This window comes from Trachemys scripta, chromosome 4 (assembly GCF_013100865.1).
Source record: "Trachemys scripta elegans isolate TJP31775 chromosome 4, CAS_Tse_1.0, whole genome shotgun sequence".
Classification (NCBI taxonomy): domain Eukaryota; kingdom Metazoa; phylum Chordata; order Testudines; family Emydidae; genus Trachemys; species Trachemys scripta.
This window is the reverse complement of record NC_048301.1, coordinates 115,382,004-115,400,815: the sequence shown is the minus strand read 5'-3', so window position 1 is coordinate 115,400,815 and position 18,812 is coordinate 115,382,004. Positions and strand designations below refer to the sequence as shown.

Below are 18,812 nucleotides of genomic sequence, written 5' to 3'. Positions count from 1 at the left end.
CAGGTGGACAAGAAAGAGGGATAGCTCAGTGGTTTGAGCATTGGCCTGCTAAACCCAGGGTTATAAATTTAATCCTTGAGGGGGCCACTTAGGGATCTGGGGCAAAATCAGTATTTGGTCCTGCTAGTAAAGGCAGGGGGCTAGACTTGATGACCTTTTCAAGGTCCCTTCCAGTTCTAGGAGATAGGATATCTCCATTAATTTACAAACAAACTGTACTTTATATGCTGTTCTTTACATAACATGTGACTCCTGCCCTTTTCTTGATCTCTAGTGCACATGCTGCACCTTTACATAACAAGAACTGGAGATGTTTAATTCTTCAGACTATTCCATTCCCAAGAGAACAATAAAAAAGAACAACTTCTACATTTTTTTCTTATTTCCACTCCATTGGCAAATATGGGATGGATTCCAGTGTTAATGAGGCCGTGTGGTCTGGCATAGACGCTGCTGGCAGGAGCAGATGTTGCTGCTGTGCTTATATATTGGATCGCTGCATGCAAAGTTCCTAAGCGAGTTCATTGGCTCTTGCAGTTTGAGTCGTGATACGCGATAAATCATCATCTTCACCATGAAGCTGCCAGTTGCCCTTCTGCTGATCAGCCTGACACTGTGCTGCTACTCTGGTGAGTATTACTTACAGGCCAGACTGTAAAACATTTAGTGACTGAAGTCAATGGGATGATTTGTATGAGTAGGTGTTTCACAATGGAGCCTTATAATTGGCCAGTCTTTATATGAAACCTCAAGTTCTTGAAGCCTCAAGAATTAGGCTATTTGAAATCAGCATTAAGAAGTTTATAAGGTTCCCACAGCAAATGCATTTCTATTTCTAGACTGGAAAGACAAACAACTGAGGTCAGTTACACTTATTTTGTACTCACTGAGGACCAGATTCTGCCACCTTAGTCTATGAAATCAATAGGGTACTCAAGGAGTAAGGTACTACTCAACACTAGTGATGATGGTGGAATCTGGCCCTGAATGTCACATAGTGGAAGCTACACAGCTGTGCAATTTAATCTACCTACACCTGTATTCTGACCTGTGCATAACTTCTACCACCTTTGATTAAGATGCAGCACGGCATGATTCTGCTCTAACATTGGCTTTAGATTGATGCAACTCCATGACTTCATTGGAGCTACTCCTGATTTACATCAGGTAAACTGGGAGCAGAATCAGGTCAAGTGACATAAGTATATATAGGATTCAAAGCAGTGTTGATAAAAAGATGGGCATTAGTATCAACTTTGTATTGTAGCCTAACATATAACACTACCTTACATATTATGAATTTGGGTTAGCAAGGGCTATTAGAGTTTGATTAAAATAGGGATGAGTGAACTTAGGGGGAACTTAAGAGGTCAAGGGATCCTCATGCATTGCTTTGTTTTGTTTCATGAGGTTCACAAAATTAGTTTGAATATACAAAACATTTTGCTTTGCAAACTAAAACCAATGTAGTTTCCCCACTCTCCCAGTGAGATTCAGTTTTAAAAAACTGAATGGCACGGTGATTTGGTAGAAGAAAGCCTATAGTATGTACTAGGAGACCAACCCAAGTCCTAGAGAGAGCAGATGTTCTCAAAAGTTTGGTTGGGATGAGTGGGTGTCCTAAGTATAGTTTAACCGATTCTAAGAAATTATGAACAATTTTTATTCCCCATCTCATCTCCATATTTCAGTCTCTCTCTCTCTCTCTCTGTATTTGCATTTCAGTCTTTCTATCTTTTCATTGTTCCCCCTCCCACCGAAGTAGGGCAGCCTGGGGAAAGGCTGACCATTTAAGCAATGTCATTTTTTATGGTATTTGAATATGTATATCCCACTTGTGTACATTGAGACATCTACACCCATGTCTTGCTTAAATCAGTAAAAACAGTGATATAGTAGACATGCCCACTGTGTTGTACTCAACCAAATTTCTTCAAAAATATCCAAGGTTCTTGACCTTATTGAGAAAAAATATACATCCATGGTCTGTTTGATTTTTCAAAATATAATCTGATTTGGAGTTATCGCCTGGCAAGAAATGATCCACAACAGGACAAACTAATACTCTTACTCTCATTGAGTAGTACCTTATTCTACAAGTATTCCCCATTCAGTGAAAACGAGGAAAAATTTCAGCCGTATGAACACAGTGATAGAGGTATAAGCACAAGATCACAGACATTTCGAATGGAATAGCCATCACAACCTCTACTATGGCATCGGCACCATGAGTTTTAAGACAGTAGAGAAATTGCACTAAATATTTTAGCAATAAATAGTTTAAAATATTTTGATATTATCCTGCTTAACTCTATTTCCTGTGTTTGCATTCCAGTTACTGCTGATACGTGTCCAGTTCTCATTAACATTCTTAACAAGTACCTCTTTGGCTCTCTTCCGGAATACATGGAGTCAATTGCTCCTTTTGTAACCGGTGATGTGATGAAGACTGCTGCTTATGAGTTTAAGGGATGTGTGCTTACATTTTCACGGGAACATACAGAAGCCATAGGGGAATTGATGGTAATTTCATCTATTAATTATTATTATTAAATAAAGGGTACCAGTGTAAAATCAGGAATAACTTCATTGAAGTCAAAATAAATACCCTTGTGTAAAAGCAATGTAAAGTCCTAATCCAAAACAAACTGAAGTCAGTTGACTCTCACTGACTTCATTGGGTTTTGTATCAGGCCCTACGTGAAGCATATTCAGATCCAAAGGGTTACACTGGTGAAAAAATAACTTTACGAGATTTTACTCCTCTTTCTAGAGTAAGAAATAGCTCCTGTCTTGCTTATCATGACAAGTCATTGCATAGATTCCTTTCAATTTTGCTTAGGCATATTTAAAATCAAATTTGCTTGGCAGAACCTACTGTTAGAAAGATGAAATCTCATGATTTTAAAACACCCAGATTTAATACTACCACGACAAAAGTGACTGTGCAGCCAGTCAACATGCTCTTATGCTCCAAAATGTTGTACTAGATCCCTAATGTTCAATTTAGCTGGTTGTATGGCACTTTACCTGCATTATCTTCTTAGCAGAGTTAAGCCCTCTCCATTCACTGTTGTTAATCTCTGTTTCAGAAAAATATCCTGGAAAAGTGTTAAGAGGCACCATAACTCCAGCGATCTGCACCACTGAAAAGCTCATCATAATCCTACCTGCTGATTGCTTGTTGTTGATTCCCTCTCTCTAATTTTCTCTTCTTCCTGATTCTTTGATCAAGAGTTTTTAATCTCTAATGCATAAAAAAAGCCACAGATGATGTTTTAGATTTAAACTTTTTATTTCAATAAACCAAAAGCAGTTCAGTTCTTTGTTCGTGTCCTGTTTTATTAGTGCAGGAGACAGAGGGCTTGATTTGGAAAAGGATCTAATCAGCTATTAAAATTTATACTTGATACATTACTGAAAAATAACTAAGGTTAGATGGTAAATTGCTTAGAGATCACAGGATGACAAACACTATGTCAATGCACAAGTCATTCATTTACATTGATAATTCAATATTACAAAGAAGAAATCCATGTATCACTACCATTGTTGGTACAGTAGGTATGAAAGGAAAATGGCAGATTTTGTTATGATAATAACTGAGGCAAATCTATGTCAAACTGGCAACATTTACTAAGTTCCTCAGAGTTTCCTTTAAACCACATACATTAAAACTGGTACCTGAAAAAGATCATACAAGATAGTTGCTTTGAACCCTAGGGTTGGAACATGCATGTGGACAGTATCCTGGAAATGATGCAGCCATAGTTCCAGCAAAGATGCACCAAAGTGTTTAATTACTTTCATAAAAGCAAACACTGGGGCTGGTTAAAAGGGCCTTCATGTTTCCAAGCACAATTTACTCACTATACTTCAAGGTGGTGGATTTTTTGCATACAAATTTCTCTCCCATTTAAAAAGTGAAACTTCACAAAATAACACACACAAATTAAACAGAGGAGATTCCCCACAAGATAATAAAATGGGGAATCTGAGCTGAGAATCATGGCAATGGGACAAAAGATTTCACAAAAGAAGACTGCACACACTCAACCTAGAACTGTCTGGCATCCATATTTGTCCTGCTGTTTCTGTACATCTTGGTCACTAATCATGAGGACTATAAAAGATTGTTAGGTCCCACATAGTGGTGAAAGAGGGAATACAGCTAGGAAGCAGGAAAGACAAAGAATGAGCCAATGAATCATCAAAAAAGCAGCAGCAGTTCTTCAGTGCAAAATCAAATTGGAGGATTGAACCAAGTGAGCTCAGATGCACTACAAACTAAAAGGTTTTACTGAAAATTCTTTTAATCAACCCCTGCCCTTCTGTCTCTGTATTTCTGCCTCACAAGTCCACAGGATACTCACTAGAGATTTTCAAAGCAGACTAGGGCAGTTAGTCACACAACTGCCCTAAAAGTCCCAACCTCTGTGACTTGTTTAAACTCCCTTACAATTATTTAGTCACTTAAATTCACTCTTACTAACCAATTTGTACCTTCCCTCTTTAAATGAGCATGTAAATTAGGCTCACTGATATGGAATGAAAGGAGTCTACACTGGAATAATACATAAACTGAAGGGTCAGAAGACAAAAGTAAATAAAGGAAAGAAAATTACTAGAAATGAGAACATGTAAGGTATAACAGACATCCTACTTTCACTCACAACTTGTTATGGCCCCTCAATGTGTAAGTTACACCATCTTCCACACCGTTACATTTGTTTGTTATTAAGTGGGTGTAATTAGGTCCAAAGGAGTCGGAGTGTATAGGAATTCTCAGGCCTGGCCTACACTACGAATTTAGCAGTGTTAAATCGAATTAAGCCTGGACACGTCCACACGACGAAGCCCTTTTTTTCGACTTAAAGGGCCCTTTAAACCGGTTTCTTTACTCCACCTCCGACGAGGGGATTAGCGCTAAAATCGGCCTTTGCGGGTCGGAATTGGGGTAGTGTGGACGGAATTCGATGTTATTGGCCTCCGGGAGCTATCCCACAGTGCTTCATTGTGATCGCTCTGGACAGCACTCTCAACTCAGATGCATTGACCAGGTAGACAGGAAAAGCCCCGCGAACTTTTGAATTTCATATCCTGTTTGCCCAGTGTGGAGAGCACAGGTGACCACGCAGAGCTCATCAGCACAGGTAACCATGATGGAGTCCCAGGATTGCAAAAGAGCTCCAGCATGGACCGAACGGGAGGTACGGGATCTGCTTGCCATATGGGGAGATGAATCAGTGCTAGCTGAACTCCGTAGCAGTAAACGAAATGGCAAAATATTAGAAAAGGTCTCAAAGGCCATGAAGGACAGAGGCCATAACAGGGACGCACAGCAGTGCCACGTGAAAATTAAGGAGCTAAGGCAAACCTACCACAAAGCCAGAGAGGCAAACGGAAGGTCTGGGGCAGAGCTGCAAACATGCTGCTTCTACGTGGAGCTGCATGCGATGCTAGGGGGTGCAGCCACCACTACCCCAACCGTGTGCTTTGACTCCATCAATGGAGAAACACGCAACAGGGAAGCGGGTTCGGGGTATGAGGAAGATGATGATGAAGACAATGAAGATAGCTCACAGCAAGGAAGCGGAGAAACCAGTTTCCCCAACAGCCAGGATATGTTTATCACCCTGGACCTGGAACCAGTAACCCCCGAACTCACCCAAGGCGTGCTCCCAGACCCTGAGGGCACACAAGGGACCTCTGGTGAGTGTACCTTTGTAAATATTACACATGGTTTAAAAGCAAGCATGTTTAATGATTAATGATTAATTTGCCCTGGCAATCGTGGCCAGTACAGCTACTGGAAAAGTCTGTTAACGTGTATGGGGATGGAGTGGAAATCCTCCAGGGACATCTCCAGAAAGCTCTCCTTCATGTACTCCCAAAGCCTTTGCAAAAGGTTTCTGGGGAGGGCTGCCTTATCCCATCCGCCATGGTAGGACACTTGACCACGCCAGGCCAGTAGCACGTAGTCTGGAATCATTGCATAACAAAGCACGGCAGTATATGGTCCCGGTGTTTGCTGGCATGCAGACAACATCTATTCCTTATCTCTCTTTGTTATCCTCAGGAGAGTGATATCATTCACGGTCACCTGGTTGAAATGGGGTGATTTTATTAAGGGGACATTCAGAGGTGCCCGTTCTTCTCGGCTGAACAGAAATGTTCCCCGCTGTTAGCCACGCGGTAGGGAGAAGGGATGAAGTGATCATCCCAGAGAATTGGGTGTGTGTGCGGGGGAGTAGTTGGGTTTGTGCTGCATGTTAACCCAGAAACCGCAGCCCCTCCTTTTACATTGCAAACCCATTTTAAATGGCCAACCCAACGGGTGCTTGGTATAGGAAATGAGGGCGCTACTGTTTGAAACCATTCCCACATGTTAAGAAGGTTAAAAAGGCTAAAAGACTGTGGCTTACCATGGCTGCCTGCAAGCCGAAATCTGTTGCCTGGCACTGCATGAGTGATCTCTCACACCAAACCGGCAGGCCCTCAATATAAGTCGAAAAATGCGACCTTGTAACGAAAGCACATGTGCTGTGTAATGTGAACAGCAAAATTTAACATGAAAGAGTGTACCCATTGTTCTCTAAAATGTGTCTTTTTTAACCACCTCTCCCTTCTCCTCCATCAGCTGCAAATGTTTCTCCTTCACAGAGGCTAGTGAAGATTAGAAGGAGAAAATGGCGGAATCGGGATGAGATGTTCTCGGAGCTCCAGATGTCCTCCCATGCTGACAGAGCACGGCAGAATGCATGGAGGCAGTCAATGTCAGAGTGCAAAAAAGCACAATATGAACGAGAGGAGAGGTGGCGGGCTGAATCGTGGGCTGAAGAGAGCAAGTGGCGGGCTGAAGAGGATAGGTGGTGTCAGCTTGCAGACAGAAGGCAAGAGTCGATGCTCCGGCTGCTGGAGCATCAAACTGATATGCTCCAGCGTATGGTTGAGCTGCAGGAAAGGCAGCAGGAGCAGAGACCACCGCTACAGCCCCTATGTAACCAACAGCCCTCCTCCTCAAGTCCCATTGCCTCCTCACCCAGATGCCCAAGAACACGGTGCGGGGGCCTCAGCCTCCGGCCACCCAGTCACTCCACCCCAGATGATTCCCCGAGCATCGGAAGGCTGGCCTTCAATAAGTGTTAAAGTTTTAAACTGCAGTGTGTCCTTTTCCTTCCCTCGTCCCCGACCCATCCTGGGCTACCTTGGCAATTATCCCCCTAGTTGTGTGATGAATTAATAAAGAATGCATGAATGAGAAGTAACAATGACTTTATTGCCTCTGCAAGTGGTGCTCGAAGGGGGGAGGGGAGGGTGGGATGGTTAGTTTACAGGGAAGTAGAGTGAACCGGGGGGGGGCGGGGCGGAGGGTTCATCAAGGAGAAACAAACAGAAGTTTCACACCGTAGCCTGGCCAGTCACAAAACTCGTTTTCAAAGCTTCTCTGATGCGCACCGCACCCTGCTGTACTCTTCTAACCGCCCTGGTGTCTGGCTGCGCGTAATCAGTGGCCAGGGGATTGGCCTCAACCTCCCACCCCGCCATAAATGTCTCCCCCTTACTCTCACAGATATTGTGGAGCGCACAGCAAGCAGCAATAACAATGGGGATATTGGTTTCGCTGTGGTCTATCCAGTCAGTAAGCTGCACCAGCGCGCTTTTAAACATCCAAATGCACATTCCACCATCATTTGGCACTTGCTCAGCCTATAGTTGAACAGGTCCTGACTACTGTCCAGGCTGCCTGTGTACGGCTTCATGAGCCATGGCATTAAGGGGTAGGCTGGGTCCCCAAGGATAACGATAGGCATTTCAACATCCCCAACGGTTATTTTCTGGTCCGGGAAGAAAGTCCCTTCCTCCTGCTTTCGAAACAGACCAGAGTGCCTGAAGATGCGAGCATCATGTACCTTTCCCGGCCATCCCACGTTGATGTTGGTGAAATGTCCCTTGTGATCCACCAGGGCTTGCAGCAGCATTGAAAAGTACCCCTTGCGGTTTATGTATTCGGTGCCTTGGTGCTCCGGTGACAAGATAGGGATATGGGTTCTGTCTATCGCCCCAGCACAGTTTGGGAATCCCATTGCAGCAAAGCCATCCACTATGACCTGCACGTTTCCCAGAGTCACTACCCTTGATATCAGCAGGTCTTTGATTGCCCTGACAACTTGGATCACAGCAGCCCCCACAGTAGATTTGCTCACTCCAAATTGATTCCCAACTGACCGGTAGCTGTCTGGCGTTGCAAGCTTCCACAGGGCTATCGCCATTCGCTTCTCAACTGTGAGGGCTGCTCTCACCCTGGTATTCTGGCGCTTCAGGGCAGGGGAAAGCAAGTCACAAAGTTCCATGAAAGTGCCCTTACGCATGCAAAAGTTTCGCAGCCACTGGGAATCGTCCCAGATCTGTAACACGATGCAGTCCCACCAGTCTGTGCTTGTTTCCCGGGCCCAGAATCGGTGTTCCACGACATGAACCTGCCCCAGTAACACCATGATTTGCACATTGCTGGGGCCTGTACCTTGTGAGAGGTCTATGTCCATGTCAATTTCCTCATCACTCTCGTCGCTGCGCTGCAATCGCTGCAATCGCCTCCTCGCCTGTTCCTGGTTTTGCTTTGGCATGTTCTGGCTCTGCATATACTCCAGGACAATGCGCGTGGTGTTCATAGTGTTCATAATTGCCTCGGTGATCTGAGCGGGCTCCATGATCCCAGTGCTATGGCGTCTGGTCTGAAAAAAGGCGTGAAACTAGTGTCTGACGGAGGGAGGGAGGGAGGGGCAAGTGACGACATGGCATACAAGTACAGGGAATTAAAATCAACAAAGGTGGCTGTACATCAGGGAGAAACACAAACAACTGTCACACTGAATGGCCCCCCCCAAAGATTGAACTCAAAACCCTGGGTTTAGCTGGCCGTTGATTTCACGGCGGGAGGGGGAAGCAAATGAATACAGAACAAATCTGGTCCATCTATTTTTTACATCTTAAGCTGGCAGCAGACGGTGCAGCATGACTGATAGCCATCGGCATCTTCTGAGTGCTTGGCAGAAAATGCTGTATTACGACTGCTAGCCATCATCATCAAGATGGTTCAATAGGACTGCTGGCAGGACTGAGTCTCCAGGAGACAAAACATGTCTGCCCAGGTGCCTCTGATCGAACTGGAATATGACCATGATGGATACCAGTCGTAATACACCATCTACTGCCAAAAGGCAAGGAGCTGGTGCTGTGTAGCAATGCAGTACCACGTCTGCCGGCACCCAGATAACACAGGGTGACGGTGAGCTGAGCTGAGCAGGTTCCATGCTTGCCATGGTATGTTGTCTGCACAGGTAACCCAGGTAAAAAGGCGTGAATCGATTGTCTGCCGTTGCTCTGATGGAGGGGGAGGGGCCTGACAACATGTACCCAGAACCCCCGGCGACATTGTTTTTACATCATTCAGGCATTGGGATTTCAACCCAGAATTCCAATGGGCGGCGGAGACTGCGGGAACTGTGGGATAGCTACCCACAGTGCAACGCTCTGGAAGTCGACGCTAGCCTCGGTACTGTGGACGCGGTCAGCTGACTTAATGCACTTAGAGCATTTTATGTGGGGACACACACAATCAACTGTATAAAACCGATCTCTATAAAACCGGCTTCTATAAATTCGACCTAATTTCGTAGTGTAGACATACTCTCAGTTAAATCAGTGCAAACCTGGAGTAACTCTACTGAAACCACTGGTGTTTCTTATATAACTAAGAGCAGACTTCAGTGTTTTGTATTATTTTGCATCTCTTTGAAAGTTAAAAATTGTTAACACTGAAATAGCTTACATCTAAAACACTGCTCTACAGCCAAAATGCTTCTGAAATAAATGTAGTCAAACTTTATTAATTCTGGGTCACTGAGAACGAAAATGATGCTTAAAATTGTTGATTGGCTCCAGTTTTCAAGAAATGCTATTGGGTCAGTATATACGACACTTGACTTGGGAATGGCGGAGGATAAGTGAGTTATAAAGGGAAGGGATCTCAATTTAAACCAGAAAATGACTAAAATACAACTTTGATTGGATCTATGAATAAATCTATGACTGGGTTTGGACAGTATTTGCTTTTTAGGCAAAACAATGAATGATGCAATCTAAAGCTGGTATTGCGTCATACATGATATGAATTGCATCATGTTATTCCTAGAAGTCATGGATGATGCAATCATAATGAAGCTTACATCACTCTGCTGAACAAATTGCCCTGTATCAGCTCTAGAAATCATACAGTGTCGTGCTCTCTTATTTGTCAGTGTTTGATTTTGCAAAGGGACACATTTCTGTTTAGCCAAAGTGAGCAGAGATGCCTCGTACTCATGTGAACAGTGCAGATAACTTCTGCTATGTTTGTGGTGAAGTGACTTTTGCATCACAAAAGCGCAGTATAACCATAGTGGTTAAGAAAGCCTATCACCTTTATTTTGGCTGCAAAATTGGAGATCAGGACAAGAGGTGGGCCCCACACATATGCTGCAACACTTGTGCAACAAATCTTCGCCAGTGGTTGAACAGGAAAAGGAAATCTATGCCTTTTGCAGTGCCAATGATTTGGAGAGAGCCAACAGATCATACCAGCAATTGTTACTTCTGCATGGTGCCTCCAGTTGGGAAAGGTGTGTCAAAGTAGCAAAAGTGGACTGTGCATTATCCAAACATTCCATCAGCTATACGCCCAGTACCTCACGGAGAAGGACTGCTAGTTCCTGATGCACCAGAATCCTTCTCACCTGAGTCAGACGAGGAAGAGGAAGAGGATGAAACTTCTGGTCCTGAACCATCAATGTCACAGCACCCACATTTTCTCCCATCCTCCTCCTCTGAACCATACCTCATAACACAAGGTGAACTGAATGACCTTGTCAGGGATTTGGAACTACCCAAGAGTAAGGCAGAGCTGTTGGGCTCCAGACTACAGCAGTGGAATCTCCTGGCAGGTGATGTTAGGGTTTCCATGTTCCGTGACCGTCAAAAGGATCTTGTCCCATTCTTCTTCACGGAAGGTGATCTTGTAGCCTGCAACAACATCGATGGTGTGATGGCAGCCCTCAACATCGTTCACGATCCAGATGAGTGGAGACTGTTCATTGATTCATCGAAGACGAGTCTTAAAGCTGTTTTACTGCATAATGGCAATGTTTTGCCATCAATTCCATTTGGTCATGCAGTCCATATGAAGGAAACCTATGACAACATGAAACAACTTTTGAGGTGCATAAACTATGACCAACATCAGTGGCAGCTTTGTGACGATTTGAAGGTTGTTGCTCTCTTGCTTGGTCTGCAGACTGGATACACAAAGTACTGCTGTTTTCTCTGCAAATGGGATAGTCGTGCAAGAGATTCCCACTACATCAAGAAAGATTGGCCACTCCGACAGTCATTGGAGCCTAGGAGGAAAAGTGTTCAGCATCCACCACTTGTTGAATCAAGGAAGATTTTGTTACCGCCCTTACACATCAAGCTGGGTCTGATGAAGAACTTTGTCAAGGCCATTGACAAAACACAAGCAGTGTTCAAGTACCTCCGTGGAATTTCCAAGGTTAAGTGAAGCTAAGATAAAGGAAGGTGTCTTTGTTGGTCCTCAGATTTGTGAACTTCTTTGAGATGATGCATTTGACCATGCACTGTGTGGCAAGGAAAAGACGGCATGGAAAGCCTTCCAGTTAGTGGCAATAAATTTTCTCGGAAACAACAAGGCAGACAACTACAGGTTGTTGGTGGAAAACCTACTCAAGGCATACAAAAGCCTTGGTTGCAACATGTCACTAAAGATACATGTTTTGCACTCTCATCTAGATTTTTTTCCACCGAACTGCGGAGCAGTGAGTGACGAGCATGGCGAGCAATTTCACCAGGACATTGCAACAATGGAGAAACGCTATCAGGGCAAATGGAGCCCATCAATGCTTGCAGCCTATTGCTGGACAGTGACAAAAGATGCTCCATTTAATGAATACAAGAGACAAGCCAAGAAGCAAGCGCTGAGTAGACACTGAATAGGACTAAACTATGTACATAATATTTTTTTGCTTTTTTGTTTCATAATAAATTTTATTTATATAACCCTTTTGCTGATTTTGAAAGTGTTACATAAACAGGACAGGTGAAATATTATCATGTAAAGCAACCATAAACACATGAAAAGACCTAGGTTTACAATTTATGATTCAAACTCTACTACACAATATACATAGACATAAAATGTAAAAACTTAAATATCTTAGAAACAGTAGCCAGTTAGTTGTTTTAATTGTCATATTTGAATTCAGCACATCAAAATACATAATAAATAGCACATTTTATCTCTGAAGTAGACGATTTCTCAAAAATTGTAGACCAGTGAAATAAGCATAAACCTAATTAGATTTTGGGGGCAGCGGTAGGGTTTGATGCTCTTGTGGAAACACTGCATCAATTAAGTGAAAAATGAATAACTTAAAATATTTTTTAGTTACCTTGTTAAACTTTATTGTGTATTTTGTGCTTCAGGGATTGCTTCTGCTGGAGAAGTTCTTCCTGGTTGTCTCTGGACACTTCTTAAGGGCTTGAACAGCTTTATGCTGGACTATTTTCCTAGTACAAAATTGATGACGTTACTAAAGCAGCTTTGGCTGCACTGAAGAAAAGTATTGATGGTCTTTCTGCTGAACATGTAAGGGCCCCTGTCAACCTTCTGGTAATTCACTGATTGTGTGTTTAGGTATTGCCTCTGCAGCCTAGCACAAGATTCAAGATGTTGTGTTCCTGAATATTTTAATTCAACTATTATTTGGCTAATACGTGATACAGGCAAACACAGGGAAGTCTGGCAGATGGGATTAGGACTCCTGGATTCTATTTTCAGCTCTGTCACTGAGGGCTTTGGACAAGTCATCCTCTCTCTTCAGTTTCCCCATCTGTTAAAACAGGGATAAAAATACTTATTGTACTGGGAACATGTGCAGCTTAATTAATATTTGTGAAATGTCTTGAGATCATTAGATGAAATGTGATATACAATAAGTGCAAAGAACTTTTTATATATTTAAGTAAGTTAGAAAAGTTAGATTTAGATAAAGTTAGATGTATTCAAATCATCAGGGCCTGATGAAATTCACCCTAGAGTACTTAAGAAACTAGGTGAAGCAATTTCTGAATATTAGCAATTGTCTTCAAGAACTCACAGTAGATGGATGAGGTCCCAGAGTACTGGAGAATGGCAAACTTAATAACTATCTTTAAAAAAAAGGGGAGGGGGAGAAGGATGAGAACCTGGGGAACTATAGACCAGTTAGCCTAACTTTTGATATCCAGAAAGATACTGGAACAAATTATTAAACAATCAGTTTGTAAATATCTAGAGGATAATAAGGGGATAAATAATAGCCAACATGGACCTGCCAAGAACAAATCACACCAAACTAATCTAATTTCCTTCTTTGATGGGGTAACCAGCCTAGTGGATGGTGGGAAGCATTCAGTGTGACAGTGAAGCTTTTGACACAGTCTGAGCCCCCTCCTGCACCCCAAACCCCTCATCTCCAGCCCCACCCCCAGTCGGTACCCTCACACCCCCTGATCCCAGACTCCAGCCCGGACTCCCCTCCCACACCCCATACCTCTCATCCCCAGCCCCACCCAAGAGCCTGCACCCCCAGCCCAGAGCCCATACCCCCTATGCACCCCAAACCTCTGCCCCAGCCCGGTGAAAGTGAGTGAGGGAGGGAGAGGGGATGGAGTGAGCGGGTGCAGGGGTGTTAATTTTTGTGTGATTAGAAAGTTGGCAACCCTACCCCAGCCCCACCAGCTCGCCGCAAGGCAGAAGCCCCGAGCTCCCCCCGTCTGGTAGATGGAAAATGGAGGGGGGGCGCCTTTGGGGGCTCCACAAGCCGCTCTTTAACTGTAAAAGAGCTGCATACAACTCACGAGCTGTGGTTTGCCCACCCCTGCTATAGAAATGTAATGCTTCATTGTTCCATTCCTACTGAAATCATTAGGAAAAAGAAGAGAGGTAATTCACATTTTTCATCTGCCTATCCCTGGACAGACCTGCCCTGGATCAATGTTGAGACCATTCAACCCATCATGTAATCATATGGAAAGAGCAAATCTGGCTGATTTGTTTTGTTCTTGTAACTTCCAAAGCAAGTTCATTGGGTTTTACATCTTAATGGTCAAATTTCCAAAAATACTTAAGTGGCCTAGGAGCCTACGTCCCATTTTCAAAAGTGACATATGCACTTATCCATTGACTTTTCCTTTGAAATCTATTTGAATTAGGCATCTAACCTGATTAGGCAATTTTGAAAATCTCACAAGGCACCTATCTCCATCTTTACCTTTGAAAATCTTGCTTTAAGTGTCTATGTCACTCTTGAAACCAGGGCTTAGGCTCAATCATTCAGGTGACTGAAAGGTTTGCCCCTAACCTACAAAACACCCAATGCACTCTTTTTGGAATTTCATAGGAAGAGCTCAATGTATACACAAAGCAGCCACAAGCACTAGGTAAGCAGGATTTGATTATTTAAATAGTATCACTTGAAGAGATGGATCAGCACTGACGATAGAGAAGTGGACAGAAAGACTTATCACTGCGGTTTGAACTGGACTACCCTGTGGGCACAAAGTCCTTGTATAGATGTGAAGGTCAAAAAGTAGCACTATGATGCCAAAGCTATAGGAATGATTCATGAAACACATACACCAGGGGCTAGAATCCTAATACTGGACAGTGTTCTAGAACCTCCTGAGCCACTGTACAAGTAATTGTGAGTTTCTATGACAATTTCATGAAAGTTCTTCCCAAGTCCACATGGAGGGAGAAACCTAAGCCTGCCCTGCCAGCATTCCACCTTCTCCTAAAACTCTGCAGTTCTATTACTGAAAGAAAAGTGAGAAGGGCAGCAGAAAGGACAGGGTTTATTCACATGTAATTAGGCTTCAAAGGACAAGAAAGGTGAATTGTTTCCTATTTATCTAGTTGGAGATTTCACAGCATCTTCATTTCTGTATAGCTTCTAGTTCTATAGTTAGCTATATTGAGTCTGCAAATTGAGCTTAACGGGATAATTTTAACAAATCATTTTCTCTCTAAACCATAAACATTTTAATATTTCCAAGCTGGTATATTTAAAACTGTTTTCTTCTTAAAATAATGCATTAATGTATTTTCTTTTCAATATAGAATAGTAATAACAAAAAAAGGTGTTGCAGAAGATAAAAATCATGGAAAAGGTGTAAAAATGCTATTGCCGGAGAAAAACAGAGTTCTCACTATTTGTTTAGGTATAGCAAGTCAGATGCTTTATTAACTCTCACAATTGCGCAGAGGGAGAGAGCTAAGCAGGTCTCTCAACAGGTAACCAATTACAGCAAGCATTTATACCTTTTGTTACAGACAATAATGAGCAACAGTTGCATTTTGTTTATACATAGGCCATCTTGATATCTCATTTCCTCACTTGTTTTGACTCTTGCCAACATACAATATTTTCTATACCTTATCTACACAAGGTCTTCTACACCTTATCTATACCAGGTCATAATGACTTCTTACACAGTTCTTTCTCACCCGCCTCACACAATCCTCGCTTCTACAAATCTCGCGTTATCAGGGTTACAGTTAGCCTGACTCTTGCTAACGAACGGTCATGCATTGCATCCCCTTCCTGTCAGTTCTTTCTCTGCTTCCACACTATATTCACACAACTGTCAGCTGTCCTATAGTAAACTGCTGTAATTTGCTAGATAGGGTACGCAAGAAAACACAGTTAAGTCCAAACCCACCGAATTCCAAACACAATCTGCTAACATCTGACACTTCATTGTGCAGACTCAGAATTATTTTTATTTAGGACACCATCTGCGTCAGAGAAGTAGCTTTATAACATAGTTATAAAGTTGTAAAGCATTTGTGGTCCACAAAAAAAAACCTCTTTGCAAATCTTCAAAACTCTACCAGACAGTCTAGCATTGCAATTGACACACTGAGCATTTTTTGTGGACTGCTGGTGTCAAGGCCGGCTCCAGGCACCAGCTTGGCAAGCAGGTGCTTGGGGCGGCCACTCCGGATAGGGGCAGCAGGTCCAGCTATTCGGCGGACGGTCCCTCACTCCCGCTCGGAGCAAAGGACCTCCCGCTGAATAGCCGCCGCAGATCACGATCGCGGTTTTTTATTTATTTATTTATTTATTTTGACTGCTTGGGGTGGCAAAAACCCTGGAGCCAGCCCTGGCTGGTGTACCAATAGTGAGATGGCTTTACATGGAATTTGGAACTGCTAGGAAGAAGAGTGCTTCCCTCAGATTCGACCTGCTGAGAATTCCCTATAGAAGCAATAAGCCAAAACTAGCTTTGTTTCTTCTGCATGTTGAATTCCAACGTGTACAGCATCAGGGTTATAGGTTATCATGGAATATTTTAGTATGTTATATTTTTTTGAAAAGTGAATGGAAAATGGCATCATGGTCTTCTATGTTTAAGGCCTGATCCTTCAATTACTCTTCACACAGGAGTCCTATTGAAATCAGTGGGAGTTCTATGAGCGCAGCACGAGGCCAATATATCCAGTGGCTTTCACAGCATATCGGCTCAATTTACAAACCCAAAGAAAAATCATTTTTCTAACATCCAGTGCTGCAAACTGCACCTAGGATCTGCCTCTTCCTGTACATCATCGCCAGTAACAAAAGATTCTGCAGTAGGAACTTAGCTGAGTTGGAGAGGCAGGATAACATTCAGCTCCCTTCTCTGTAACTATACTGGCTCTGAGATGCCAGCTGTAGTTAACATTTTGCATCTCCCAGCATACCAGGAGATAAAAATCAAAGATGGACAGTTAGCAAAGAGTGTCATTTTTACATTGTCACTGTTCTCTCTGTAACCATATTTTAAAGTGTGTAATACATACACATAATGTATGTGAGGCACATTTAACCCTCTTGGACCTATACAGAAGAGGAAAATTGCAGTTCTTACAGAGAACAGCTGAACCTCCAGGTTTGTTTGGTTAATGTACTTGCAGACTTAAAATAAGGAATTGTTATGCTAATGTTATTTCTTCGTTTTTCATTCTTGTATCCAGCTGAAGAGCTCTTATGTTTTGGGTTTCAGGCACCTGTGTCAGTCCAGACCAGGAACTGTTCTAAAATAAATCTCCTGAGTCATATTTAAAAAGGAACAGCAGTAGACGGGGTGGTTCACGACTCAAAGCACAGCAAGTTTTGCTGCTGATACAGAGAAAATAGAGTCACACAGCTGATGCTTAAAGCAGCAAAGCAGCAAGTACAGGTGAAGCTCAGGTGAGCACACGGTGTCCAATGAGTGAGATACCAGCAGGTACAATAATGACTCTGCAGAAGAAAGAGGTAGAGTGAGCGGTTTTCTAGCAATTCCTTCTTACCATAGTGCCTAGGAGCCCAGGACCTCATTGTGAGAGAAGCTGTACAGACAGAGAACAGAAAGAGAAGAGGCAACAGATAGATACAGACAAGCAGAGAAGAGTACAAGGAAACTATGCAATAATATTGGTCAGCATGAATAGGCAGTGGTCTCAGCATACTGGTGGGCTAACTGCTGTCAATTTTTTTGTAAGCATCAAGGCAAAGGAGAGTAATACAGAGTAATTTGAACAGGGATAATAAGGTAGCTTACCTGAGGGCCGGACAGCCCAGTTATTCAAAAAGTGTCCTACAGATGAGAGCAGTGTAATCTAAAAAGTCCCATGACACCATGTGAGATAGGGAGATATATAGCTAAAGGAATGGAGGCAGAGGGCTAAGTGCACATACTAGTGAATAGGAGTGAAATCCTGGCCCCACTGAAGACAATGGCAAAAGTCCCATGGACTTCACTAAGGACAGGATTTCACTCCTACTATGTGTACAAGTTTAGGGATAGGCCCATGGCAGAAAATATTTCCTATCCGAGTAGAACAGAACTGCAGCCTGAGGGATTCTGGGCTCTGCTGAGATACTGGCTAACGAACAACCTGTAGGAGACCTGAGATTTTTATTAAGTTCAAACTCTGACAAGAAAATCTTAGTGGCAAAGACACTGTGAGGGAGGATCCTACAATTGCTGAGGATACAGGATGTGAAGGTTACTAGCAGTCACCAAATAAAACCAGGATCTGCTTTATAACAATTATCTGATAGGGGAGAAAACCAGACCCTCTGCAATGTCAGAGGAGTCCTTGTTCTGGATTCAGGGATTTGCCCTGTCTACTGCATTGAAAAGATTCTTAATATCACAGGCGTCAGGTTTCCTGTTCCTATTCCCTAGAGGATTCTCCCTCTGGTAAACATGACAAGTCACACTGATGGAAAACACCTACAATTTCCCTTCCAACAGCTGTTTTAGTGCCTCAGTACCACCATGCTACTGGCAGCAGCAGACACCCAGATACCAAGAGGTTTCCAAGATACTCCTACTACAGTACTGATATGCTAGTAACTTCGTCAACACTTGTCCACTGTCCTATATCCATTGTCTCAATGGGTTTGCTTATACATTGGAGTTGACATGTTAGATCAGATTGTTGGTCCAGTGCATTTAGCTGAATACCTTGCCTCCATCAGGGCTAGCACCTGATGCTTCACAAGAATGCACACCCTCCCCATATTAGCCTATTGAGCATATTTCACCAGCCATTGTGCAGTGCTACCAATGAAGAAGGTCCTGATAGAATGCTTCACACCTTGATGTCTCCCTGCTCCTCACCATACCATAAACAGGGTAACGGGTATAAAAGAAAATGCAGATTAGCAAAACAGGTAGACCAC

General features: G+C 43.0%; 1 protein-coding gene across 1 annotated transcript; it reads left to right on the top strand.

The window, feature by feature from the left end:
- Window positions 1–525: 525 nt before the first annotated feature.
- LOC117877410 (secretoglobin family 1D member 2-like) lies at window positions 526–3,310 on the top strand. Its single transcript, XM_034770524.1, has 3 exons — window positions 526–629; window positions 2,336–2,523; window positions 3,093–3,310. The coding sequence occupies exons 1-3, from the start codon at window positions 575–577 to the stop codon at window positions 3,114–3,116; spliced, it is 267 nt and encodes an 88-aa protein (XP_034626415.1). The 5' UTR covers window positions 526–574; the 3' UTR covers window positions 3,117–3,310.
- Window positions 3,311–18,812: the final 15,502 nt, after the last annotated feature.

What these genes read in the sequence shown, in the direction of transcription:
- LOC117877410 (XM_034770524.1), top strand. Translation starts at nt 575, where the DNA reads ATGAAGCTGCCAGTTGCCCTTCTGCTGATCAGCCTGACACTGTGCTGC. An exon ending in GACACTGTGCTGCTACTCTG is followed by an intron (nt 630 to 2,335) that starts GTGAGTATTACT and finishes TTTGCATTCCAG; the next exon opens with TTACTGCTGATACGTGTCCA. An exon ending in AAGCCATAGGGGAATTGATG is followed by an intron (nt 2,524 to 3,092) that starts GTAATTTCATCT and finishes TCTCTGTTTCAG; the next exon opens with AAAAATATCCTGGAAAAGTG.